At 53.6% G+C, this 20,222-nt stretch overlaps 3 protein-coding genes across 3 annotated transcripts in view; 2 read left to right on the top strand and 1 right to left on the bottom strand.

Annotated features, from left to right (window-relative positions):
* The window catches only part of SBNO2 (strawberry notch homolog 2), a 30,250-nt gene extending 16,287 nt beyond the window's left edge, over positions 1-13,963 (top strand). The window contains exons 13-29 of the mRNA XM_058820926.1: positions 683-780; positions 2,916-2,998; positions 3,859-4,047; positions 5,132-5,304; positions 5,672-5,803; positions 6,020-6,155; positions 6,432-6,544; positions 7,030-7,101; positions 7,806-7,914; positions 8,136-8,210; positions 8,490-8,633; positions 8,772-8,866; positions 9,009-9,101; positions 9,298-9,429; positions 9,604-9,680; positions 10,068-10,258; positions 11,078-13,963. Of these exons, the coding sequence (XP_058676909.1) occupies positions 683-780; positions 2,916-2,998; positions 3,859-4,047; positions 5,132-5,304; positions 5,672-5,803; positions 6,020-6,155; positions 6,432-6,544; positions 7,030-7,101; positions 7,806-7,914; positions 8,136-8,210; positions 8,490-8,633; positions 8,772-8,866; positions 9,009-9,101; positions 9,298-9,429; positions 9,604-9,680; positions 10,068-10,258; positions 11,078-11,655 (2,490 nt within the window). The 3' untranslated portion in view covers positions 11,656-13,963. The remainder of the gene's footprint in view (positions 1-682; positions 781-2,915; positions 2,999-3,858; positions 4,048-5,131; positions 5,305-5,671; positions 5,804-6,019; positions 6,156-6,431; positions 6,545-7,029; positions 7,102-7,805; positions 7,915-8,135; positions 8,211-8,489; positions 8,634-8,771; positions 8,867-9,008; positions 9,102-9,297; positions 9,430-9,603; positions 9,681-10,067; positions 10,259-11,077) is intronic.
* Positions 13,964-15,092: 1,129 nt separating this feature from the next.
* On the bottom strand, positions 15,093-16,832 carry GPX4 (glutathione peroxidase 4). Its single transcript, XM_058821098.1, has 7 exons — positions 16,733-16,832; positions 16,397-16,491; positions 16,108-16,252; positions 15,873-16,024; positions 15,726-15,750; positions 15,421-15,480; positions 15,093-15,346 (listed from the first exon to the last, which is right to left on the bottom strand). Exons 1-7 carry the CDS (start codon positions 16,829-16,831, stop codon positions 15,314-15,316), a joined length of 609 nt encoding a protein of 202 aa, XP_058677081.1. The 5' UTR covers position 16,832; the 3' UTR covers positions 15,093-15,313.
* Positions 16,833-17,212: 380 nt separating this feature from the next.
* POLR2E (RNA polymerase II, I and III subunit E) lies at positions 17,213-20,161 on the top strand. Its single transcript, XM_058821097.1, has 8 exons — positions 17,213-17,314; positions 17,430-17,604; positions 17,763-17,878; positions 18,226-18,306; positions 19,183-19,241; positions 19,396-19,474; positions 19,583-19,656; positions 19,903-20,161. Exons 1-7 carry the CDS (start codon positions 17,258-17,260, stop codon positions 19,646-19,648), a joined length of 633 nt encoding a protein of 210 aa, XP_058677080.1. The 5' UTR covers positions 17,213-17,257; the 3' UTR covers positions 19,649-19,656; positions 19,903-20,161.
* Positions 20,162-20,222: the final 61 nt, after the last annotated feature.

Raw genomic sequence — 20,222 nt, 5'->3', positions numbered from 1 at the left:
TTTACTTTACTTTACTTTACTTTACTTTACTTTATTTATGACATGACATGACTGATCACATTGTATATCACATTGTATATAATATACCCTTCACCTGGGGGTTGTGTCTGTGAGGGTCCCCAGGAGGAGGTGAGAGATGAATGAATTTGACTCATGTTCTTAGAAAGCTAATATTTTATTTTATTTTATTTTATTTTATTTTATTTTATTTTATTTTATTTTATTTTATTTTATTATGACATGACAAGGCATTGTATATCACATTGTATATCACATTGTATATCACATGGTATATCACATTGTATATAATGTAATGTAATGTAATACAATGTAATATAATATAGTATTATATTATATATTATATTATATTTAATATAATATAATATAATATCCAATATCCAATATATAATATATAATATATAATATATAATATATAATATATAATATATAATATATAATATATAATATATAATATATACAATATCTATATATAATATAGAATATATTAATTATATTATATTATATTATATTATATTATATTATATTATATTATATTATATTATATTATATTGTATTGTATTGTATTGTATTGTATTACATTACATTACATTACATTACATTATATTTATACCTCATGTCCCATGTGCCATCCCTCATGTCCCCATCACTCGTGTCCCCACAGTGCATTGTCATCGGCCTGCAGTCCACAGGGGAGGCTCGCACCAGGGAGGTGCTGGATGAGAACGATGGGCACCTCAACTGCTTTGTTTCTGCTGCAGAGTGAGTTAAAATCCCTGCTTTCCTTCCTGGGGTGTGTGGGGAAAGCTCTGCCCTGGGGCACAGAGCCCTGGCAGGGCTTCAAATGCAGTTTGATGTCACCTCCCCCTGTAGCACAGAGGGGACACTCAGGTGGCTCCTTGAGGCACTGTATCCTCAGTGGGATTATATGAGCTGTATCCTGGATTTTGAAGTCTCCCATGGACTTAGAGGAAGAGCCTGATCCTACTCTCTACACACAATAAAAGAATTGTCAGAAAGAGAGGCAGAATTGTAGCTCAGAGGTAGGTTGTGTGGATCTGGCTCTGAAAAATGAGGCTGTTGACACAGAAGAAATGAGCAGGAGAATTTACTGTGATGGTTGGGATGATGACGTGAGGTGGTGTCAGTGGAGTGGTCTGAGGAGTTTAAATCCACCAGTGTTGGCTTTTAGCTCATGTGTAAAGCAGGACCAGTGTCCTGGCTGTGTGTCCATTGCTCCCAGCACAGGAGAGCTGTCTGTGCCAGGAGTGAGCCAGCAGCAGCACTTGTGCTACCCTCTGAGCAGAGAACAAAGCTCCTGCTCCCCCTCCTTCCTGCAGCTTCCAAAACCCCAGCCCATCCCTGAATGCAGCTGTTCCTGCATGGCAGGGGACAAAAATCTGGCATTGGGTTGGGTTTCTGCTGTTCTGCAGAGCTCTTTTCTTCTAATTGACTTCTGCTGCAGGTTGGAGAGTGGGACATCCCCAAGGCAGCCTGAGGCTGGGTCAGGCTGAGCTTTCCTCCCTTGTTGAGCTGGGTTTGGGTTGTTCTGTGTCACTCCTCTGCCTCCAGCCCATTTCTGAAAACCAATTACACTTTGCTGACAGTGCACAGGGCAGGTCTGGCAGCTCCTTGGGTGATTTGGCCCCTTGGATTGGTTTCCATGTCACAAAACTCCAATCTAGGTGACAGCGTGGTCCCTGATTGCTGCTGGAGGAGGGGTCTGTCAGGGGTCTGTCTGTCTGTCCCACTCTGTGTGAATTGCTGCCCACTCCCAGCAGCAGCTCTGTGTTCTTGGCCAGATCACCAAGTGTCTCCTGGCATCTGCTCAGCCTCCAAATGTGTGTCCTGGTGTTCCAGCACTTCAGGGGATTTCTGGAGGGGAGTGTGCTGGGAAGGAGCAGTTTAAAGATGCTGAGAAATGGGGTTAAAAATAAACATGGTGCTGTGGTGGGTGGATTCCAGCCCAGGGCTGTTTTCAGGGAGATGGGGAGGGTGAGTGTGGGAAATGAGTGGAATTTCACAGCTGGGAGGCTCCAGAGCCAGTGGTCATTGGGTCACCCCAGCACACAGGACAAGGGGTCATTCCTGGTGTCACATAACTGCTCCAGAGTCAGTGGTCATTGGGTCACCCAGGACACAGGACAAGTGGTCATTCCTGATGTCACATAACTGCAGACACAGAGCTCTGTCCCTCTGGGCAGCTGTGTGGTCACTGTCCCCTTCACCCCCTCGTGCCAAGGCTCCTGGAGCTCCCTCCCCAGTTGCTAAGTCTGCCTTTTCTCACCCAGGGGAGTTGGCATGTTCATCCTCTCACCTGGTGCTTGTTATGTTTGGTCTGGGTTTTTTTTTGTTGTTTTTTTTCGGCACCACCCCATTGCCCTGGGGATTCATCCACACAGTCAGCCTTTAAACATTTGGTCTGTGATTTTCAGAACAGCCCACAGAAACCTTTGATTTTCATCTTTTTTGACTTTTTTTTTCCTTCCATTCACTTGGAACCACTACAGATCCATGTTCTGTCCCTTGGTTTTGTGAGAAGCAGGCCCACAGGCAGTTGGAGGACTTTGGTGGAACACATTTATTTATTGGATGGCCTGACAGTGGTCTGTGCTCTCAGGGCATGGAGAGGGACTGGGACACTGGGGTTACTGTATTTTTGGTGTAACAGTTTCCCAATGTAGTGTTTCCCATTTAAAACTCCTTCTTGGTTGTTATATAAAGGACCTGCAGGTGCAAGAGCCACCAAGGGCTGGCTGAGGCCAAGCTGGTGGCCATGGATGGGGTGGATTGACCTCTCTCCCATGGAATGTGGGGCCATCCCAAACACACACTGCTAGGTGATAACCAGCACAGTGTTGCTGGCAGCTGGAATAAATTGTGCATCTTACTTTCAGAGGCGTCTTTCTATCACTAATTCAGAAGCACTTTCCTTCAAACAAAAGAAAGAGAGAAAAAGGAACTGGCATTAAAAGAAAACGTAAGATCTCCCTCACTCCCAGCCCAGCCCCTGCCTCCTGCCCTGCTGCTGCCCCCCAGCCACTCAGCTTCTCTGCCTTTTGCCCTTCTCCCCACTCCATGCTTTTGGCTGCTCTCCCTGGTTTTGATTTGCACATCTCCCAGTGCTCCCTCATCCAGAGGAGCAGCTCTGGGTTTTCCCCCCTTTTTCTCCCTCTGCTTCACTGTCCTTGTCCTGATCCTTCCTTTTGATCCATGCTGGGGACAGATGGCACAAGGCCTGGCTGGTGTCTGAGCCCCTCCTGCAGCAAGGGGAGTCCTCCACAACCCCTTACTTAGAGCATGGAAGGTGTCCTGAGGGGAAAAAAAAATAATTTCCCTGGTAATTATTTGTTGTGGCTGCAGGTAAGAAGAGTTTGGGATGTGGAACAGGGGGAAGAGGGGGCAGCAGCACTGGCAGGTTGTGGAGCAGCCTTAGCAAGATGATCCATGAACCTTTTTGTGCAGAGGGGGCACATTGTGCTGTGCTTTATGTCCCAAAACACCAGTACTTTCTGTGTTCTGCACACTCCTCTGGAGGCAATGCCCTGGGATTCCTTCCCTGAGGAGCTGGCACTGCTTAGAGCCAGCCACATGTGCAGCCAACTCCAGCCCTGCTCAGGAGTGCCTTGTTCTTCCTTTCTCTCTCTTCCTTTGTCTCTCCTGCTCTCCCTCCCTCCCTGACTGCCACCTCCACCCCAGAGGCTGTGTCCTTCTGAGCTCACACTGTCATTTGGGGCAGGCTCAGCTCTTTGGGGACTCCTCCTCCTGCTGCTGTCTGTGATCTGTCCCTGTGTCCTGCATTGGGGCTGGGGCTGTGACACTGCTCCCTCTCTGCTGCAGGGCGTCCCAGGGGCCGCTGCCCCAAGGCTCTGCGGGGTCCCTGTGACCAAGGGGTTGTCATCAAGATCAGCGATGACAGCAGCACCGACTCGGACATGGGGCTGGACAGCGACCTCACCTCGTCCCCAGAGTCCCTGCTGGAGACAGACGATGTCATCTTTGTGGATCACACCTTCAGTGAGGACAGGGGTGAGCAGGGCAGTGACAGGGAGGGGTGGAGCAGTTCATTTGGGGTCCCCAGGGTCTCCCTAAGCTGTGGGTTCACTGGGAGCAGCAGGCAGGCAAGGAGACTCCACACAGCTCAGATGAGGGTTTATTGGGGGTCCCACCCCTGGGAGCAGCATGGTTTTTGAGGGAAAAGGGAGGGAGGGGAAGCCTAGGGGAAAAAGGGGCCAAGAGAGAGTCTTCTCCCACAGCTTAACAGGGAGATTCAAACAGGGAGATTCTTAACAGAGAGCTCAAAGTGGGCACAGAATAATCCTTGGGCCAATGGGATTACAGACCCATGATACTTCAGGGTAGGAACGCAGGCTTGGAATAAACCCTACATTTTAGAAGGATGAGACAAATGTAACACCACAGAGGGGAGCACTGTGTCCTGCAAAGATCCCTTCAGGTTTGGGACAATTTTGTGATCCTAGCTGGATTGTATCCTGGGGTCACTCTTGTGGGGTGGATCCCCATTCCCCACTGGATCAGCGAGTGTGGCGGTGTTCACAGGGGTCTTAGGATGAGGGAAGAGAAGAGGATCTGACTCCATGTTTCAGAAGGTTTGATTTATTATTTTATGATATATATTATATTAAAACTATACTAAAAGAAAGGATTTCATCAGAAGGCTAGCTAAGAATAGAAAAGGAATGAATAACAAAGGCTTGTGACTGACCGAGACAGTCCAGACAGCTGGACTGTGATTGGCCATTAATTAGAAACAACCACATGAGACCAATCACAGATCCACCTGTTGCATTCCACAGCAGCAGATAATAATGTTTACATTTTGTTCCTGAGGCTTCTAAGCTTCTCAGGAGAAAAAAATCCTAAGGAAAGGATTTTTCATAAAATGTGTCTGTGACAAGTGCTGCCCTGTGTGCTCCTTCCCCCAGCAGAAAGGAGAAGCCCAGAGGGAATTCACTTTGTGCTCAGCATTTATTGCAGGTCATAGTGCCTTTGTCCAGCAACATTGGCCCCAGAAACCCTCTGGGACAACTTTTTCCCTCCTCTCTGATGTGAGTTACCAGGGAACTCTAAAATTCTGCCTTTCCCATTGTAGGTGGTTTCCACATGCTGCCTTCTCAGAAAGAGCTGCACAGCCTGAGAGAGCTGAAGGTTGAAAAGATGAAACAGGACCTCCTAGCAAAAGTGAAAGCACTGGGCCAAGAGCTACCTCTCAACACCTTGGATCAACTGATTGATTATTTTGGGGGCCCAGAGAATGTGGCTGAGGTACTTCCCACTGTCAGTGTGTTTTGGTGGCACTGGGTGACAGGGAGAGGGGCCAGCAAAGACTCAGAGAATCATGGAATGGTTTGGGTGGGACGGGACCTTAAAGATCATCTCATTCCACCCCTCTGCCCTGGGCAGGACACTTTTCACTATCCCAGATTGCTCCAAGCTCCATCCAGCCTAGCCTTGGACACTTCCACGGATAGGGCAGCCACAGCTTCTCTGGGCATCGAGAAAAATTTCTTCCATTAAAAAAACAGAAATTTCTTGCTGGCAGAGGGTTTCCTCTCCCTGTTGGGAATTGCCTGGCTGGCCTTGCAGGGCTGTGTGGCTCCCCAGGCTGCAGCAGCCCCTGTCCTGTGTGCAGATGACGGGCAGGAAGGGACGGGTGGTTCGCAGGCCCGACGGCTCCGTCGTGTTCGAGTCGCGCGCCGAGCAGGGGCTCTCCATAGACCACGTCAACCTGAAGGAGAAGGAACGCTTCATGCAGGGGGAAAAGGTGAGCTGGGCTCTCAAAACCTGCACAGGACTGATAGGGGGAGGGCAGGGAGGGTGTCTGTGCCTCCCTGTGCCCTGCCAGCAGCTCTCTGTGGGTTTTACAAACCCTCCCAGGTCCCTTTGAGGGCTGCGGTTGCTGTAGTACCTGGGGCTGTTTCTTGAAGCTGTTTAACGTGTTTTCAGGAGCCTGACTCTGTTCTCACTCATCTCTCTGTAGCTCGTGGCGATAATCTCAGAGGCCTCCAGCTCAGGGATCTCCCTCCAAGCAGACAGACGGGTGAAGAACCAAAAGCGCCGGGTGCACATGACCCTGGAGCTGCCCTGGAGTGCAGACAGGGCCATCCAGCAGTTTGGTGAGGGCTGGGTGTCCCTGGGCACTGTCACCTGCCCTGGGTGTGGGCCCTGGGAGGGTCAGGTGTGGTGGCAACCCAAGGTGGATTTAGGGGATGTCTCTGTCAGGTGGAGAACAGAGGCACAGTCACTGGTGCTGTGGGATTATAGCCCTGAGCTCTGGGGCAGAGGATGGACTCCCCAGGGTGAGAAATGTGGGCATTATGTGGCTTTTCTGGTTACATTCCCATTGCAGACAGGCCATCCCAAGCTCCTGTTCCATCCCTGTTCCCATGCAGGCCGAACTCACCGATCCAACCAGGTCTCTGCTCCCGAGTACGTGTTCCTCATCTCAGAGCTGGCAGGGGAGAGGAGGTTTGCATCCATCGTGGCAAAACGCCTGGAGAGCCTGGTGAGTGCCCACAGCTGTGATCCCAACACGCTTCTGATTCCCTCTGAGGAGATTCTGGGTCAGAGCTCCCACCAACATGGCCGGGGGGGATTGTGTCACCCCTGGCTGAGGCATTGCAGTCATAGAATGGCTTTTGGCATCCTGGGATTTGGAAAAGGAAGTGAGGAGAATGTGTAACTGAGGCTTTGGGAGGAATTTCAGGGCAGCAAGCACCTGCTTCCAGATGCTGCAATTTCCCCACTATTACTGGAGTATACACCCATATTATTCCCAAAAAGCTTATGAAATAATTAATGGAATAATTAGTTTGCCTCTGTTTCATTTTCTTCACGTCTGATAAATCCCCAAATCCTTTGGTAAAGTCTCAGTATTCTGGAGGAACACTGCCTCCCCATGGCACATTTGCAGACATGCCTTTAGCCATCCTTCCCTGGTGTTTTCTAACAGCTCAGAATAAAAACCTTTTGCTCCATCTGCCTTCCCAGGGTGCCTTAACTCACGGGGACCGACGGGCCACCGAGTCCCGAGACCTCAGCAAGTACAACTTCGAGAACAAGGTGACAGGGCTGGGCTGGGGCAGCGTGGCTGGGAGGGGGTTGGAAGTGCTGGGAGAGGGAGCCAGAGGCAGGAGGATCATTGCTAATGTCTGCAGGCAGGGCCCAGCCTAACACCGAGCTCCTGTGAGCTCAGAGTCATGGTCACACTGAGGATTCTTCCACCAGGAGCTGGGAAGGGCACCCAGTCCTCTGTCCCCAGGAAGGGCCTGGGGACATGGGAGGCACACACACAGCTTCCCCCTTGCCTTGTCTGTGGCATTCCTGGGGCCACAGTGTTCTCTGTGATGTGTGACACCCTCAGCAGTGTCACCCTCAGCAGTGTGACACCCTCAGCAGTGTGACACCCTCAGCAGTGTGTCCCCTCAGCAGTGTGTGACCCTCAGCAGTGACACTCAGACCAGTGTCACCCTCATCAGTGTGACACCCTCAGCAGTGTGACACCCTCAGCAGTGTGTCCCTTCAGCAGTGTGTGACCCTCAGCAGTGACACTCAGACCAGTGTCACCCTCAGCAGTGTCACCCTCAGCAATGTTTGGCACCCTCAGCGGTGTGTGTCCTATCAGCAATGTCACCCTCAGCAGTGTGTGTGTGTCCCCTCAGCAGTGTGTGTCCCCTCAGCAGTGACACTCAGAGCAGTGTCCCCTCAGCCCCAGCCCAGCTGCCATGTCCGTTCCTCCCGTGTGTGACTCTGCTCTCCTCCTGCAGTACGGGGCCAAAGCCCTGGACAAGGTCCTGTCCACGATCCTCAACCACTCTGAGAGCAGAGTTCCTGTGCCCAGGAGCTACGAGAGAGGGGAGGATGCCTTTTTCCGTGGTAAGAACATTTCCAGCTCCAGGGTTTCTGCTGGATGGGCTTTAGGATGCTGGAAGAACCGAGCAGGAGGTCAGAGGGAAAAAACAGAGGGGAAAGTGCTCTGGCTTATGTCACCTGCAAGACATGGGGAGTGGCTGAGTTCCTGAAGAGGAAACAGTCCTGCAGGAATGCTGGTGGGAGGCTTAACCCCAAAATACAAAAGATGTCTTCTGCCATTGCAGAAATGAAGCAAGGGCTCATCTCCGTGGGCGTCTGCTGCAGCCAGATGAAGTATGGCACTGTCTCTGTGGAGAAGGGTAGGTGTGGAGCTGCTCCTGCCCAGGGCAGGGGGCACATGGAAGAGATGGGAGTGTCATGGCTTGTCTGACCTCGTGGGGTTTGCTGGGCACCAAAATGTTTGCTTTGTGGGGAAGGTTCTGTGCTGATGGCCCTGCAGATCCCATGGCCCCCCAGCTTCCTCACAGTCCTTGGACTGGGCTCCTGTCAGAAGGAACATGGGGGGCTCTTGGGGAAGGGGCTGGTGGGTTCCATGTCCAGCTGCACCACATCTCACCTGACCCACTGTGCTCTTGCAGACTGCTCCATCACCAAATTCCTGAACCGCATCCTGGGCCTGGAGGTGGACAAGCAGAACATGCTCTTCCAGTATTTTTCTGACACCTTTGACTACCTGATTGAGAAGGACAAGAAGGAGGGCAAATATGACATGGGCATCCTTGGTATGGAGAAGGAGGGGTGGTCACAGCTCTGGGGTTCCAGTTCCTCCCTGTGCAGTGTCCTTGGCCAGCACAGATCTGAGACCCAAGGAGGTGCTTTTGGGAGGATATTCTTTACAACAGCCTTTTCTCCTTGCACAGATTTAGCTCCAGGAGTGGATGAGATCTACGAGGAGAGCAAGGAGGTTTTCCTGACCCCGGGGCACCCACAGGATGGGCAGGTTGTGTTCTACAAGGTGGGCACCAGGTTGTGTTCTACAAGGTAGAACCAGGTCTGTGCCTGGTTCTAGGCTGTGCTGAGGGGAGATCTGTGAGGCAGACACCGAGGCACTTGTCCTGCCCCTGGAGTCACAAATCCCTCTGTGTGTCCCTGTTCAGATCAGCGTTGACAGAGGCTTAAAGTGGGAGGAAGCCTATGAGAAGTCGCTCAAACTGACAGGAACCTATGATGGGTTCTACCTCTCCTACAAGGTATGTCCTGGGCTCTGCCAGGGTGGCACCTCAGCTCAGGGGTGATTCCAGCAGGAAATCTGCCATGGTGGTACGAGATCACTCTTCCTGAGGGCTGGGAAATGCCTCCAAGGACCTCCATCCTGGCAGGAAGGGGTTGGTTTAGAGAAATGTGGGGAAGAGGGACCAGGCTGTGACCATCAGCTGTACCCCACAGGTGCGAGGCAACAAATACACCTGTCTGCTGGCAGAGCAGTGCCGTGGGAAGAACTTCATCCTCTACAAGCCAAACATTGGGAAGCAAAGCCAGCTTGAGAGCATGGACAGTCTGCAGAAGAGATACCGACGGGTAGGTGGAACCTGCAGCCCCCAGTGTTGGAAGGGCATTCTTTGTAACCCTGTCACAGCTCCTCGTGGTTCTGCTGTGGATGGGCAGGGATGATGTCCTGACTCCCAGCCCTGGATTTCACATCTCTTCATCCTGGACAGTGGAAAATTCCTAATGCTGGGTGTTCTGCTGCAGGTGCTGCCCGAGGAGGCCAAGGAGCACTGGGAGAGCAGCTACCACTTCTCCTTGAAGAACTGTAACCACGCTGTGTGGTAAGGCAGCTGCAGCCCCAGCCTGCCACAGAATCTCAGGATGGTTTGGGTTCAAGGGACCTTAAATGAAGCCCATCCAGTTCCATGGCAGGGATGGATAGTGAGACCTTCCACCAGGTTGCTTCATCCAACCTGGATGGATGCCTTGAGCTCCTCGAGGAATGGGGCAGCCACACCTTCTCTGCCAGGCCCTCACCAACTTTTCAGGGAGGAATTCCTTTCCAGTACCCAATTTACATCTCCTCACTTTGAGCTTAAACCCATTCCTCCCTCCTGCACCCTGGGGCTCCCTGACCGTGGCACTGGGGGAGGCTGTGGGGACGCAAATCCCGCTCAGCTCCAGCAACCTCTGCTAATCCCAGTGGTTTTCTCCCATGGTCCCTGAAGGAACAAGAGCTGCAAGCTGATCCAGGAGGGGAAGGAATGCTTCCAGGGCATGCGCCTGAGGCACTATTACATGCTGTGTGGGGCCCTGCTGCATGTGTGGAGCAGGATCGCCGGCGTCATGGCAGACATCACCAGCAGCAGCTACCTGCAGATCGTGCGCCTCAAGACCAAGGAGAAGAAGAAGCAAGTCGGTGTGTGAAGTGATTTCCTTCTTAAAAGGGGTGTGGTCCAGCACATGGGGTGGTAGCACCGATTCCTCCCTTCCAGGAGGGGAGTTGGATGTGTTGGGGCAGAGGGGGTGAGCCAGGCTCATCATCCTCCTCCCCACTGTCCCCACAGTGCCCCATCCCTTTCCAGAGGGCTGTGAGGATGTTATGGATGGAGAGGGGAAAGCTTAGACAAATCCCTGCCTTTGACAGGTGTCTGGCAGTAGGCAGCACCCCAAAATCCACTCTCACTTGCAATGACTGATCAGGCCATGAATTATTTATTTGAATAGGCCAAGGAAAACAGACATAAGCAGATTCACTTGCTACACAGAAAATAGAAATTTCTTTTGTTTAGAAATTCTTTCTAAACAAAAGAAACACCACTAGTAGATAAAGGTACCTATGTTACAGCTGGCAAAGAAATAGGATAAACTAGGAATCAGTGTCACTGAGCAACAAATTATAGCAGTGTGCAGAGAATGTCCTTAATTTCTCTCAGTCCCCAGAGGAAGTAACTTGATGCCCATGTCTTGGTTGTTGAGAACTCTCCACACACGCAGAGAGTGTATTAGAGATTTCTGCTTTCATGAAAATCATAGTGGTCTCTTATAGTTGTAAAAATGCTTGTGTTCTGTTTCCTTTCTCACACCAAGACAGAATGCTCATTGCTGGCTAAGGAGGTTTGCAGCTAAGATAATTAATCACATGACAATTCCAGTGTGACTTAGCCACATGTCACAGGGAGATAAGTTGGGGGTGAAAGGTCCTGCCACAGGGGACTGATATCTGTTCCTCCCCCAGGGATAAAGATCCCTGAGAGCTGCGTGCACAGGGTGCGGGAGGAGCTGAAGCAGATGGACGAGGACGTGAAGAGGAAGCAGAGCCGGCTGCTCCAGGCCCAGGAGCAGAGCTCCCCCTTCTCCCTGCCCCTGCACATCCTGCCGGGGCCAGGGCTGCCCCTGCCCTCCCTGTGCCATGATGAGATCCTGGACTTGACCTACAGCCCTCCCAGCAACAGCATTCCTGACTTGGTGTTGAACCCAGAGACCAGAGCGCTCTGCTTCTCCTCGGAGCCCCCCCTGCAGCCCCAGCAGCCCCCCCAGCGGCAGCACAGGTTGTCCTTTGGCTTTGGCCACGCTCCTGGCCTGGAGGGCAGCACAGCCCCCGGCCCCTCACTGCACGAGCCCCCTGCCCTGCCTCCCCCAGCCCCCCTGCAGCAGCCACAGGAGGATTTTCTCCAGCAAGACGGGAATATCAATTTTAGAGAGATCCTGGAGGACATGCTGAGGACGTTTAGCGGGCCCTCCCAGGAGAACTTGCTCCCCCCGGAGCGCCAGAGCGTGATCCAGTTCAGTTCTGGGCCTTTCTCAAACTCCTGAGTGCCAGCTGGGAATGCTGCTGTGGATCTGTGTTCTCTGGTGCAAAGGTGAGAGCTGAAGAGCCCTGACTTTTCTACTGGTTTGGACTGACTCTGCTCTGGTTTTGAGGGAAGAAAGAGCCTGGAGTTTCTTAAAGAGAATTTTATTTATATCTAATATCTAGTCAGGCATGTGCAGGTTTGTATGGAACGTGCCCAGGGAGAGCTGAGCAGGTCCTGCTGGGCTAAGGGCTCTGCTGGGTTGAGTCCTGCTTACAGGTCAGTGCTCAGGTGGGATTGAAGGGAGACCCCTCCTGTGCCCACCCCCTGCAGACTACTGAGCGTCCGAGCCTTCCCCAGCCCTCCAGGCCAGGAGGGGCATGGCCAGGCTCTGGAATGACCACATGCTGGTCACTTAGGGAAGAATGAGAGTTCAGCCCCCAGCTTGGGCTGCCCCAGCACTGCTGCACACCCTGGGGCTGTGCTGGCAGGCTGGGATGAAGGGGAAGGGAATGTTGTCCCAGAGGAGCTGGGAGATGCTGAGCTCAGGTGTTCTCTGGCAGGGCTGTGCAGGTGCAGTGAGAGATCCAAAACTGTTTGTGCTGCCCTTGCCAGGAAGGGACCTTGAGCTGCCAGAGCTGGCTGCACCCCACAGACAGAGCTTGAGTCTGGCAGAGCTCAGCCACGCCAGGATCAGCAGGATTCTCCAGAGCAGAAGGGACACATGTCCCTTTGTCCTGCACTTTAACCTCACCAGGTCGCCGTGACCAGATGTGCTTTGGCCAGTTTCCTGCTGTCACATGTTGTCCCTTCACCTGGACATCTCGCTGGTCCTGCCATTGCCCTGGGCCAGGGGTCTGGGTCAGGGCAGTGTCATTGTCACTGCTGGGGTGTGTAGTGTCTTTGCACTGGCCAGGATGTGCAGTGTCATTGTCACTGCATGAAATATGCAGTGTTAATGTCATTGCCCAGGATGTGCAGTGTCACTGTCACTGTTCAGGGTGTGCAGTGTCACTGTCACTTCCTAAAAAATGCAGTGTTAATGTCATTGCCCAGGATGTGCAGTGTCACTGTCACTGTTCAGGGTGTGCAGAGTCACTGTCACTGCCCAGGACATGCAGAGTCACTGCTGAGGGTGTGCAGTGTCACTGTCACTGTTGAGGGTGTGCAGTGTCGCTGTCACCACCCGGGATTTGCAGTTTGGCTGCTCCTGCTGCAATCTCCCTCTCAGATACCAAAGAACAAAGGCTGCTTTGCAAAGCACTGCCCCACCCCCTGCTGCCTCCACCCCAGCACCGAGGGCATCAAAGCCTTTCCCAAAAGTGGCACCGGGATGATTTCAGGCAAGAACCTGGGCCCTTCCTCAGAGAGCCCTTGGGGAAGGGGGTACTCTGTGCCCTAACAGGGCAGTTTTGAGGGGGCTGGAGCTTCACAGTGCCTGGTGGTGTCACCCCCATGTCCCCCCAGCCTCAGGGACTGGCCCAGTGCCCGTTTGGTGCTGGGAATTGCTCTGGGTCTGTGTCCAGGTGTTGTGAGCTGACTCCTGACACCGACCTGCCCTGCTGCCACACAAGTGGGCTCAGTTTGAGGTTACTCTGGTCCCTGAATTTCGTTTTGGGGGGGCTGTCCTTACCCCCCTCCCCAGCTTAGCACCAGCCCAGGCTCAATCCCTGCAGTCGGGGCCACGTTTCACCTCCTTCCTTACCTCAACGTGATCACCAAAGATGGGGGAGCCCCCTGTGCCCCGCAAAGCCCTGCTGCTCTCCCCAGCTCTGCTTCTCTCCACCCCTGCAGCCTTCCCCAGGCCGGGCAGAGCCAGGCTGCCCCTCTCCACACCCTCCCCTATTTAAAGCACTGCTCGCTTGGGGCTGAATTCCCAACAATGAGGGAAAAGGACGCCGGGAAAACCCAGCTCAAAGAGGTTTAAACTCAGGAATAGCGAGGGGGAATTCCCTGCTGGGCACCCTCTGCTGTCACCGGAGCCTTACCTGGTGGCTTTGACCTTAACTTTAAAATATATGCAATCTTCCCTCCCTGGTCTCTGGAAAGACAGAGGCCACCTTCAAGGAATCCCTTTCCTGCCCCAATCCCATGTTTTGTCAGGGTTAATAATATGTAATGTTACCTTTTAACTAAATTATTCTGCAGTTGTCCTACTGATTGTATTTTTAATGAGTCCCTGTTTTCTTCCCTGACATCCTTGTGTTGGCACTTTTTAATCTGCTTGTTGTTTGCCCTTGTTTCTATGTATATTTATAATTAAGTTGTATATATGTAAAGAGATTTTTTAGACTATGTGCCTTGGACTAATAATTCCTGAATTTTCTACTTGCCTCGGATAATTTTTCATTCTGCTCAGTAAAAACGGAACAGAAGCCACATGTGAGATTTCTGTAACTCCCAGCTCTGTCTCTATCTCTTGGTCTATCCAGCTTCCCCAAGAGCCCAGCAGGGACTTGGATCAGGAATCCAAGGCTGGCAGCTGGACTTTGTATGTCCTGTGTCACCAAATCAGTGACATTGAGGGCTGTTGTCCCAAGTCTGTCCTTGGGAGAAGGAGAGGAGGATCCTGGCTGGATCCAGCCTTGGATGAGGCAGCTCCCTCCTGGCTTGGCTGGAAAAACACAGATAAAGGAGCCTCTGTTCCAGTGTTCCCCCAGCTGTGGGATGTCACAGCCAGGCACTGCTGGATGGAAGAAGGGATGGGGTGACCCCAGTGAGTGATCCCTAAATGTGAGCAGGATCCTCCCAGCATCCTTAATGTGCTGGAGGCTCTGCGGGGTTGTCAGACTTTGGGAGACCTGGGGATTTTTCCTGGGGACAACCTCCCTAAGGGGGCTGTGGATGTGACAGGGAGAGCCAGCACTCCCCAGGCCCTGGCAGGAGGTGCAGCAGCATTCCTGCACGGCAGAACCTGAGCTGTCCCTGCCCAGGATGGGACACCAGCCCCATGGGCTTGGCTGGGCACGGCTGTGGCTTCACAAGCACCAAGACGCTGCCCCGAGGAGGAGGAGGAGGAGGATGATCCTGCTCGCTGTGGTCAGACACATCCCTGGCTGCAGGGGATGTTTTGCCGTGTCCCAACATGCCTGGCTTTTGTTTTGCAGGAATTTCTGCTGGCCAGGGCTTGTACCATTGCTGGACCCATCCCCTCTGCTGCCCTGCCCTGCCAGGATTCCTGGGGACAGGAGGGATCCCAAATGGGACAGGAAGGATCTCAGAGGGGACAGGAGGGATCCCAGAGGACACAAACCTTCCCCAGCTCTGCCTTTGCCCAGGGAGCCCCTCAGGAGCACACATCATGCCGGATTTGCACTTCCTCCTCAACGCTGAGGATTATCCCAGCTTGGCTTAGGAGTTGTGTAAGGTCTTGGCTTGCCAGCAAACTCCAAGCTGTCAGCAGAGTGGCGCAGCAGCCCCAGCCCCATCCCTGCTCCATCCCACAGCCAACACAGCAGCTCATTCCTAACGCCTTTATTGCAGGGGGACTCGTTAGTGTGAGGGGGCTCTGGCTGCTCCTGCCCGCAGCAGCCACGGCCCCTGGAGCCTCTGTCCAGCAGGTGCACGCCGTGGGTCAGGGCTGCCCCACCAGCAGCTGGGTTGGAGGCAGCCCTTCATGGGGCTGGAGGAGGCTCCGTGGGCAGCAGGGCTGGCACGGGCAGGGGGACAGCAGAGCAGAGCTACAGGTAGGCAGGCAGGTCCTTCTCGATCACCTGTGGGGAAGAAGGGAGTGTTGTACCCTGAGAACATCCCTGGCTTTCCCCTCCTGCCCAGCAGCAGCACTTACAATGGGATCTTCCATCGGGCTGTATCTCTTCACCACTTGACCTTCCCGGTTAATGAGGAACTGTGGGAATGAAGCAACCCCTGGTGAGTGAGTGCAGAGTGCAGAGTGAGAGCCCCCACAGGCTCACTTCCCCCTCAGCTGTGCTCTGGGCAGGGCAGGGGTTCCCAAGGGTCTCTGGACACAGAAACCCCCTGGAATGCTCCTGCCCTGACACCTGAGGAGAGCCCAGTGTGAGGCTCCCTCCTACACCAGCAACCCCCCTCAGATCCCCAGAGGAGGCAACCATAACCACTGCAGTGTCCTACCTTGGTGAAGTTCCATTTTATTGCACTAGGAGAGAAAAAACAGGAGTGAGTTTTGGGCAGAAAAGCCCTTCCTCACCCTCCCTGAGCCAAGCCCTCCCTGCTGGCTGCAGGGCTGTGGCTCCCCAGGGCTCTCCCTTCCACACTCACTTGCCCAGAGTGCCTCTCCCTTTGGGCTGCTCCTTCAGCCACTTCCAGAGCGGGTGAGCATCGTCCCCGTTGACATCGATCTTGCTGAACATGTCAAACTTCACCCCGTAGCCCTCAGCAAATGCCTTGATCTGAGCGTTGGTCCCGGGCTCCTGAGGGGCCACACCAGCACCGTGAGGGTTCCTCGGTCCATCCCAACACTCCTGGGGAACCCGAGACCCTCAACTCCACGTACCTGCTTCCCAAACTGGTTGCAGGGAAATCCCAGGATCCGTAAACCCCTCTCAGCGTATCGGGCGTGCAAATCGACAAGCTGAGTGTAGTTTACCGCCGTTTTCCCTCACTTGGAGGCCACGTTGGTGATGATACAGACGTCGCCCCTGCAGAGGGGGTGGATGAGCTGCCCTTCCCCGCAGGGCACGGCCAGAGGTCCCTCACCCGCCAGGCCGAGGCGTGAGGGTTACGCAAGAGCCGCTGTGGCTCAACCTCGCCCCAGCGCTGCATTCCCGACCCCTCCGTCCTACCGGTACTTTTCCAGGGACACGTCGTTGCCATCGATGTCGAGGGCGACGAAGTCGTAGATGGCCTTGGCCGAGCGCCAGTCGTCCGCGTGGGCACACTGCGGGGCGAGAGCATCACTGCGGCGCCGGCCCCGCCACCTCCGCTCCGCTCCCCTCAGGGACCCTGCGGAGCCTCCCCGCGGCCCGTCCAGGCCCGAGCCCCCGCCAGGCCAGGCCTGAGCCGCCGCCGCCCACCCAGGGCACCCCGCAGAAAGACCCGGGCCCATCCCCAGGCCCAGAGCGGTCCCAGAGCAGAGCGGGCCGGGCCGAGCCGAGCTCCCGGGGCAGCCCCGCGCTCACCATGCTCCGCGCCGCGATCAGCCCTGGTCCCAGGAGCGCTGCCCGCGCCACCGCCCGCGCGCACCACAGCGCGCCCCGCACCGCGCCGCCCCAGCCCATCCCGCACAAACCCCGCCCTTTCTGGCCGATCAGCCAATCAGCGCGCAGAGAGGCGGCCCCGGCGGGATGATGGATGGAAACTTGACCAATAGAAGGGCAGGATAGGCGGGGTGGCCGCAGGGGTGTTTATCGGGAGAGACCACGAGGGCGGAGGGCAAGGGCAGAGCAAAGGGCGGGGTTGGAGACAGGTGCTGCGAGCCGCGGCTCCTGGGCGGCGATTCCCTCCTGACCGGCCGCGGGGTCCGAACAGCGCCACAGCCACCCAGAGCCTCACCCCGACAGCAGCAGAGAGATGCCCGTTCCCTCTGGAGCCAGCGGCAGGGAGCAGCTAGCGGCGGACTACACCTCCCAGGAGGCGCCGCGGCTGAGGCCCCCCGTGCACGTGTGCAGGGCAGGCGGCAGCGTGGGCAGCCCTGAGCGGCCAAGATGGACGACGAGGAGGAGACGTACCGGCTATGGAAGATCCGCAAGACCATCATGCAGGTCCGGGGCACCGGGAGGGCTGAGCCTGCCGTGTGGGGAGTGCCGCAGGGTGGAGGTGAGGGGACGTGGAGGCCAGTCGGCGTGCCGATTCCTGAGCCTGGTGCTGTCCCCGTAGCTATGCCACGACCGCGGGTACCTGGTGACCCAGGACGAGCTGGATCAGACGCTGGAGGAGTTCAAGGCGCAATTCGGGGACAAACCCAGCGAGGGCCGCCCCCGTCGCACCGACCTGACCGTGCTGGTGGCTCACAACGACGATCCCACGGACCAGATGTTTGTGTTCTTCCCCGGTGAGCAGCGCCGGTCCGCGGGGTCTGGGGCTCGGAGCGTGGGGAGGCTCTCGGTGAGCCGGGGTCCCCCTGTGCCCTCAGGGCAGGTTCGGAGCTGAGCCCCCGGGGAGGGGAGTTCTGAGGGCTCTCGGTGACCCCAGGTGTGGCTCTTCCCTCAGAGGAGCCCAAGGTGGGCATCAAGACCATCAAGATGTACTGCCAGCGCATGCAGGAGGAGAACATCACCCGGGCGCTGATCGTGGTGCAGCAGGGAATGACCCCCTCGGCCAAGCAGGTCTGTGTCCCCCTCGGGGGCTGTGGAAGTTTTCCTGGTCTGTTTCTGGGTAAATAAAAGCCATGAGTTTCTCTCCAGAGAAAAGATTTTGCTAGAGCCTGTTGTGCCTTAGCACAGGCTCTTATTTAGCACCCAAATGTGTTCAAGCAGAGCAGCAGCTCCTGGTGGCAGTGGCACAGCTGAGGACCTACAAACAGTCAGGAAGAGGGAGGGAAAAAGAGATATTTCCCTATTCCAGGAGATCCATGGGCTCATTCCCAGCCTGCCTGTGTCTGTGTGAGCCCAGGTGCAGCTCTGAGCCCTGCCAGGGCTGCCCCAGCCACCTCTGATGGACTTTTCCCTTCCAGTCCCTGGTTGACATGGCTCCCAAATACATCCTGGAGCAGTTCCTGCAGCAGGAGCTTCTCATCAACATCACGGAGCATGAGGTGAGCAGGGGGTGGGATTGTCATCATGATATTTTAGGAAAAATCCCTTTGCCAGGATTTTTCTCCTGAGAAGCTGAGATGCCTCAGAAAATAAATGTAAACAATAATTATCTGATTATTTGGAGGTTGCTTACCAACAGGTGCACCTTTGATTGGTTCCACGTGAATTGTTTCTAATCAATTACCAATCAAAGCCAGCTGTGTTGGACACTCTGAGTCTGTCATGGGTTTTTATGATCATTCTTGTCCAGCCTTCTGATGTCTCCTTTCTCTTTCTTTGGTATAGTTTTATAATATAATATAATATGATATAATATGATATAATGTAATATAATATAATGTAATATAATGTAATGTAATGTAACGTAATGTAATGTAACGTAATGTAATGTAACGTAATGTAATGTAACGTAATGTAATATATTATATCATAATATAATATATAATGTAATATATAATAATATAATATCTTTAATGTAATATATTATATTATATTTATAATATATATAATATAACATAGTTAATACAGTGTGATATATTATGTAACATATAATTAATATAATGCATAATGTATAATTAATATTAAAATATATAATGTAATATGCAGTAAATATAATATATATAATTAATATAATTTAATATATAATTAATTTAATATTATATATATAATTAATATAGTATAATAATAAATCAGCCTGAGGACCCTCACAACACCACAACCTAGGACGGTCCCTCCCTCATGCTGGCTGCATTCCTGCTGCTCCCAGAGTCCTCCTCCTGCTCTCTGGCTGGGCTGAGGGACACAGTTTTCCTTTTCCCCTCCCAAACACGTTGTCTCCAGCTGCTGCCTCATCTCAGCCTGTCTTGTGTTTGCAGCTGGTGCCAGAGCACGTGGTTATGACAAAGGAGGAGGTGACAGAGCTGCTGGCCCGATAGTATCCTTTGAGTGTCCCTTTGTGTGTCCCTCCATCCTGCTCAGGTGAGATGGAATTGGGCTGAAAACCCCTCCTCCTGCCATGATTTATTTCTGTTTGGTGAGCTGCCAGCAGCCCCTGGTGTGTCAGAGCTTCTCCTTGACTCCCAGCACAGCAAGCTGAGGGAGAACCAGCTCCCCAGGATCCAGGCTGGGGACCCTGTGGCCCGCTACTTCGGGATAAAGCGTGGCCAGGTGAGGGGAGCAGGCTAGGGCAGGGAGGGGATGATCCTTGAGGGCATTTTGGAGCAGAAAAAGTGTCTCCTCCTCCTCCTGTTCCTGAGCTCTGTGTCTGCCTTGCAGGTGGTGAAGATCATCAGGCCCAGCGAGACAGCGGGCAGGTACATCACCTACAGACTGGTGCAGTGACACAGTGGGTAAGGATGAGGGGACCCCCTGTTTGGGGGGGGCTCTGGGCAGTGCCAGGAGATGTTCCAAGCTCAGTGTGAAGCAGCTGCCTCCAGGGAAACATCTCAGAGCTTTAAATGGCTCATGGAGGGAGCTGATGGGGAGAGCAGGGTGAGGCTCCCCTGGCACCTGTGCCTCTGCTCAGGCTGTGCAGATTTGGGGTGTTCAGAGGGACCTGGAGCAGGAGATGATCCCCATCCCTCCTTCTCTTCCAGGTGTGAGGAGCTGTGTGGCTCCCACCAGCATTTCACGGGCTCTTGGAGATTCCTGCACTTCAGAGATGGCCAAGGAAATCCAAGGAAATTCCCACATTGCCTCTCTGCAGCCCCATCCCTGGGCCTCATCCCTTGTCTTCCAGCTTGGACTTTGTGGTGACCCCTCAGTCCCACCCAGGACTCAGCCATGGGGGAAAACAAGTGGGGAAAGCCTTTTGCTTCCCTGTTTTCTGGGCTCTTGTTTGAAATAAAGCTTTGTACACCCTCAGTGCTGCAGTGTTGCTGAGCCTCTCCCTGTGGCAAAGCTTCAATACTCTGCA

Source organism: Ammospiza caudacuta, chromosome 28 (assembly GCF_027887145.1).
Source record: "Ammospiza caudacuta isolate bAmmCau1 chromosome 28, bAmmCau1.pri, whole genome shotgun sequence".
Lineage (NCBI taxonomy): Eukaryota > Metazoa > Chordata > Aves > Passeriformes > Passerellidae > Ammospiza > Ammospiza caudacuta.
The sequence above is the reverse complement of the archived record's forward strand: the minus strand, read 5'-3'. Positions and strand labels throughout refer to the sequence as shown.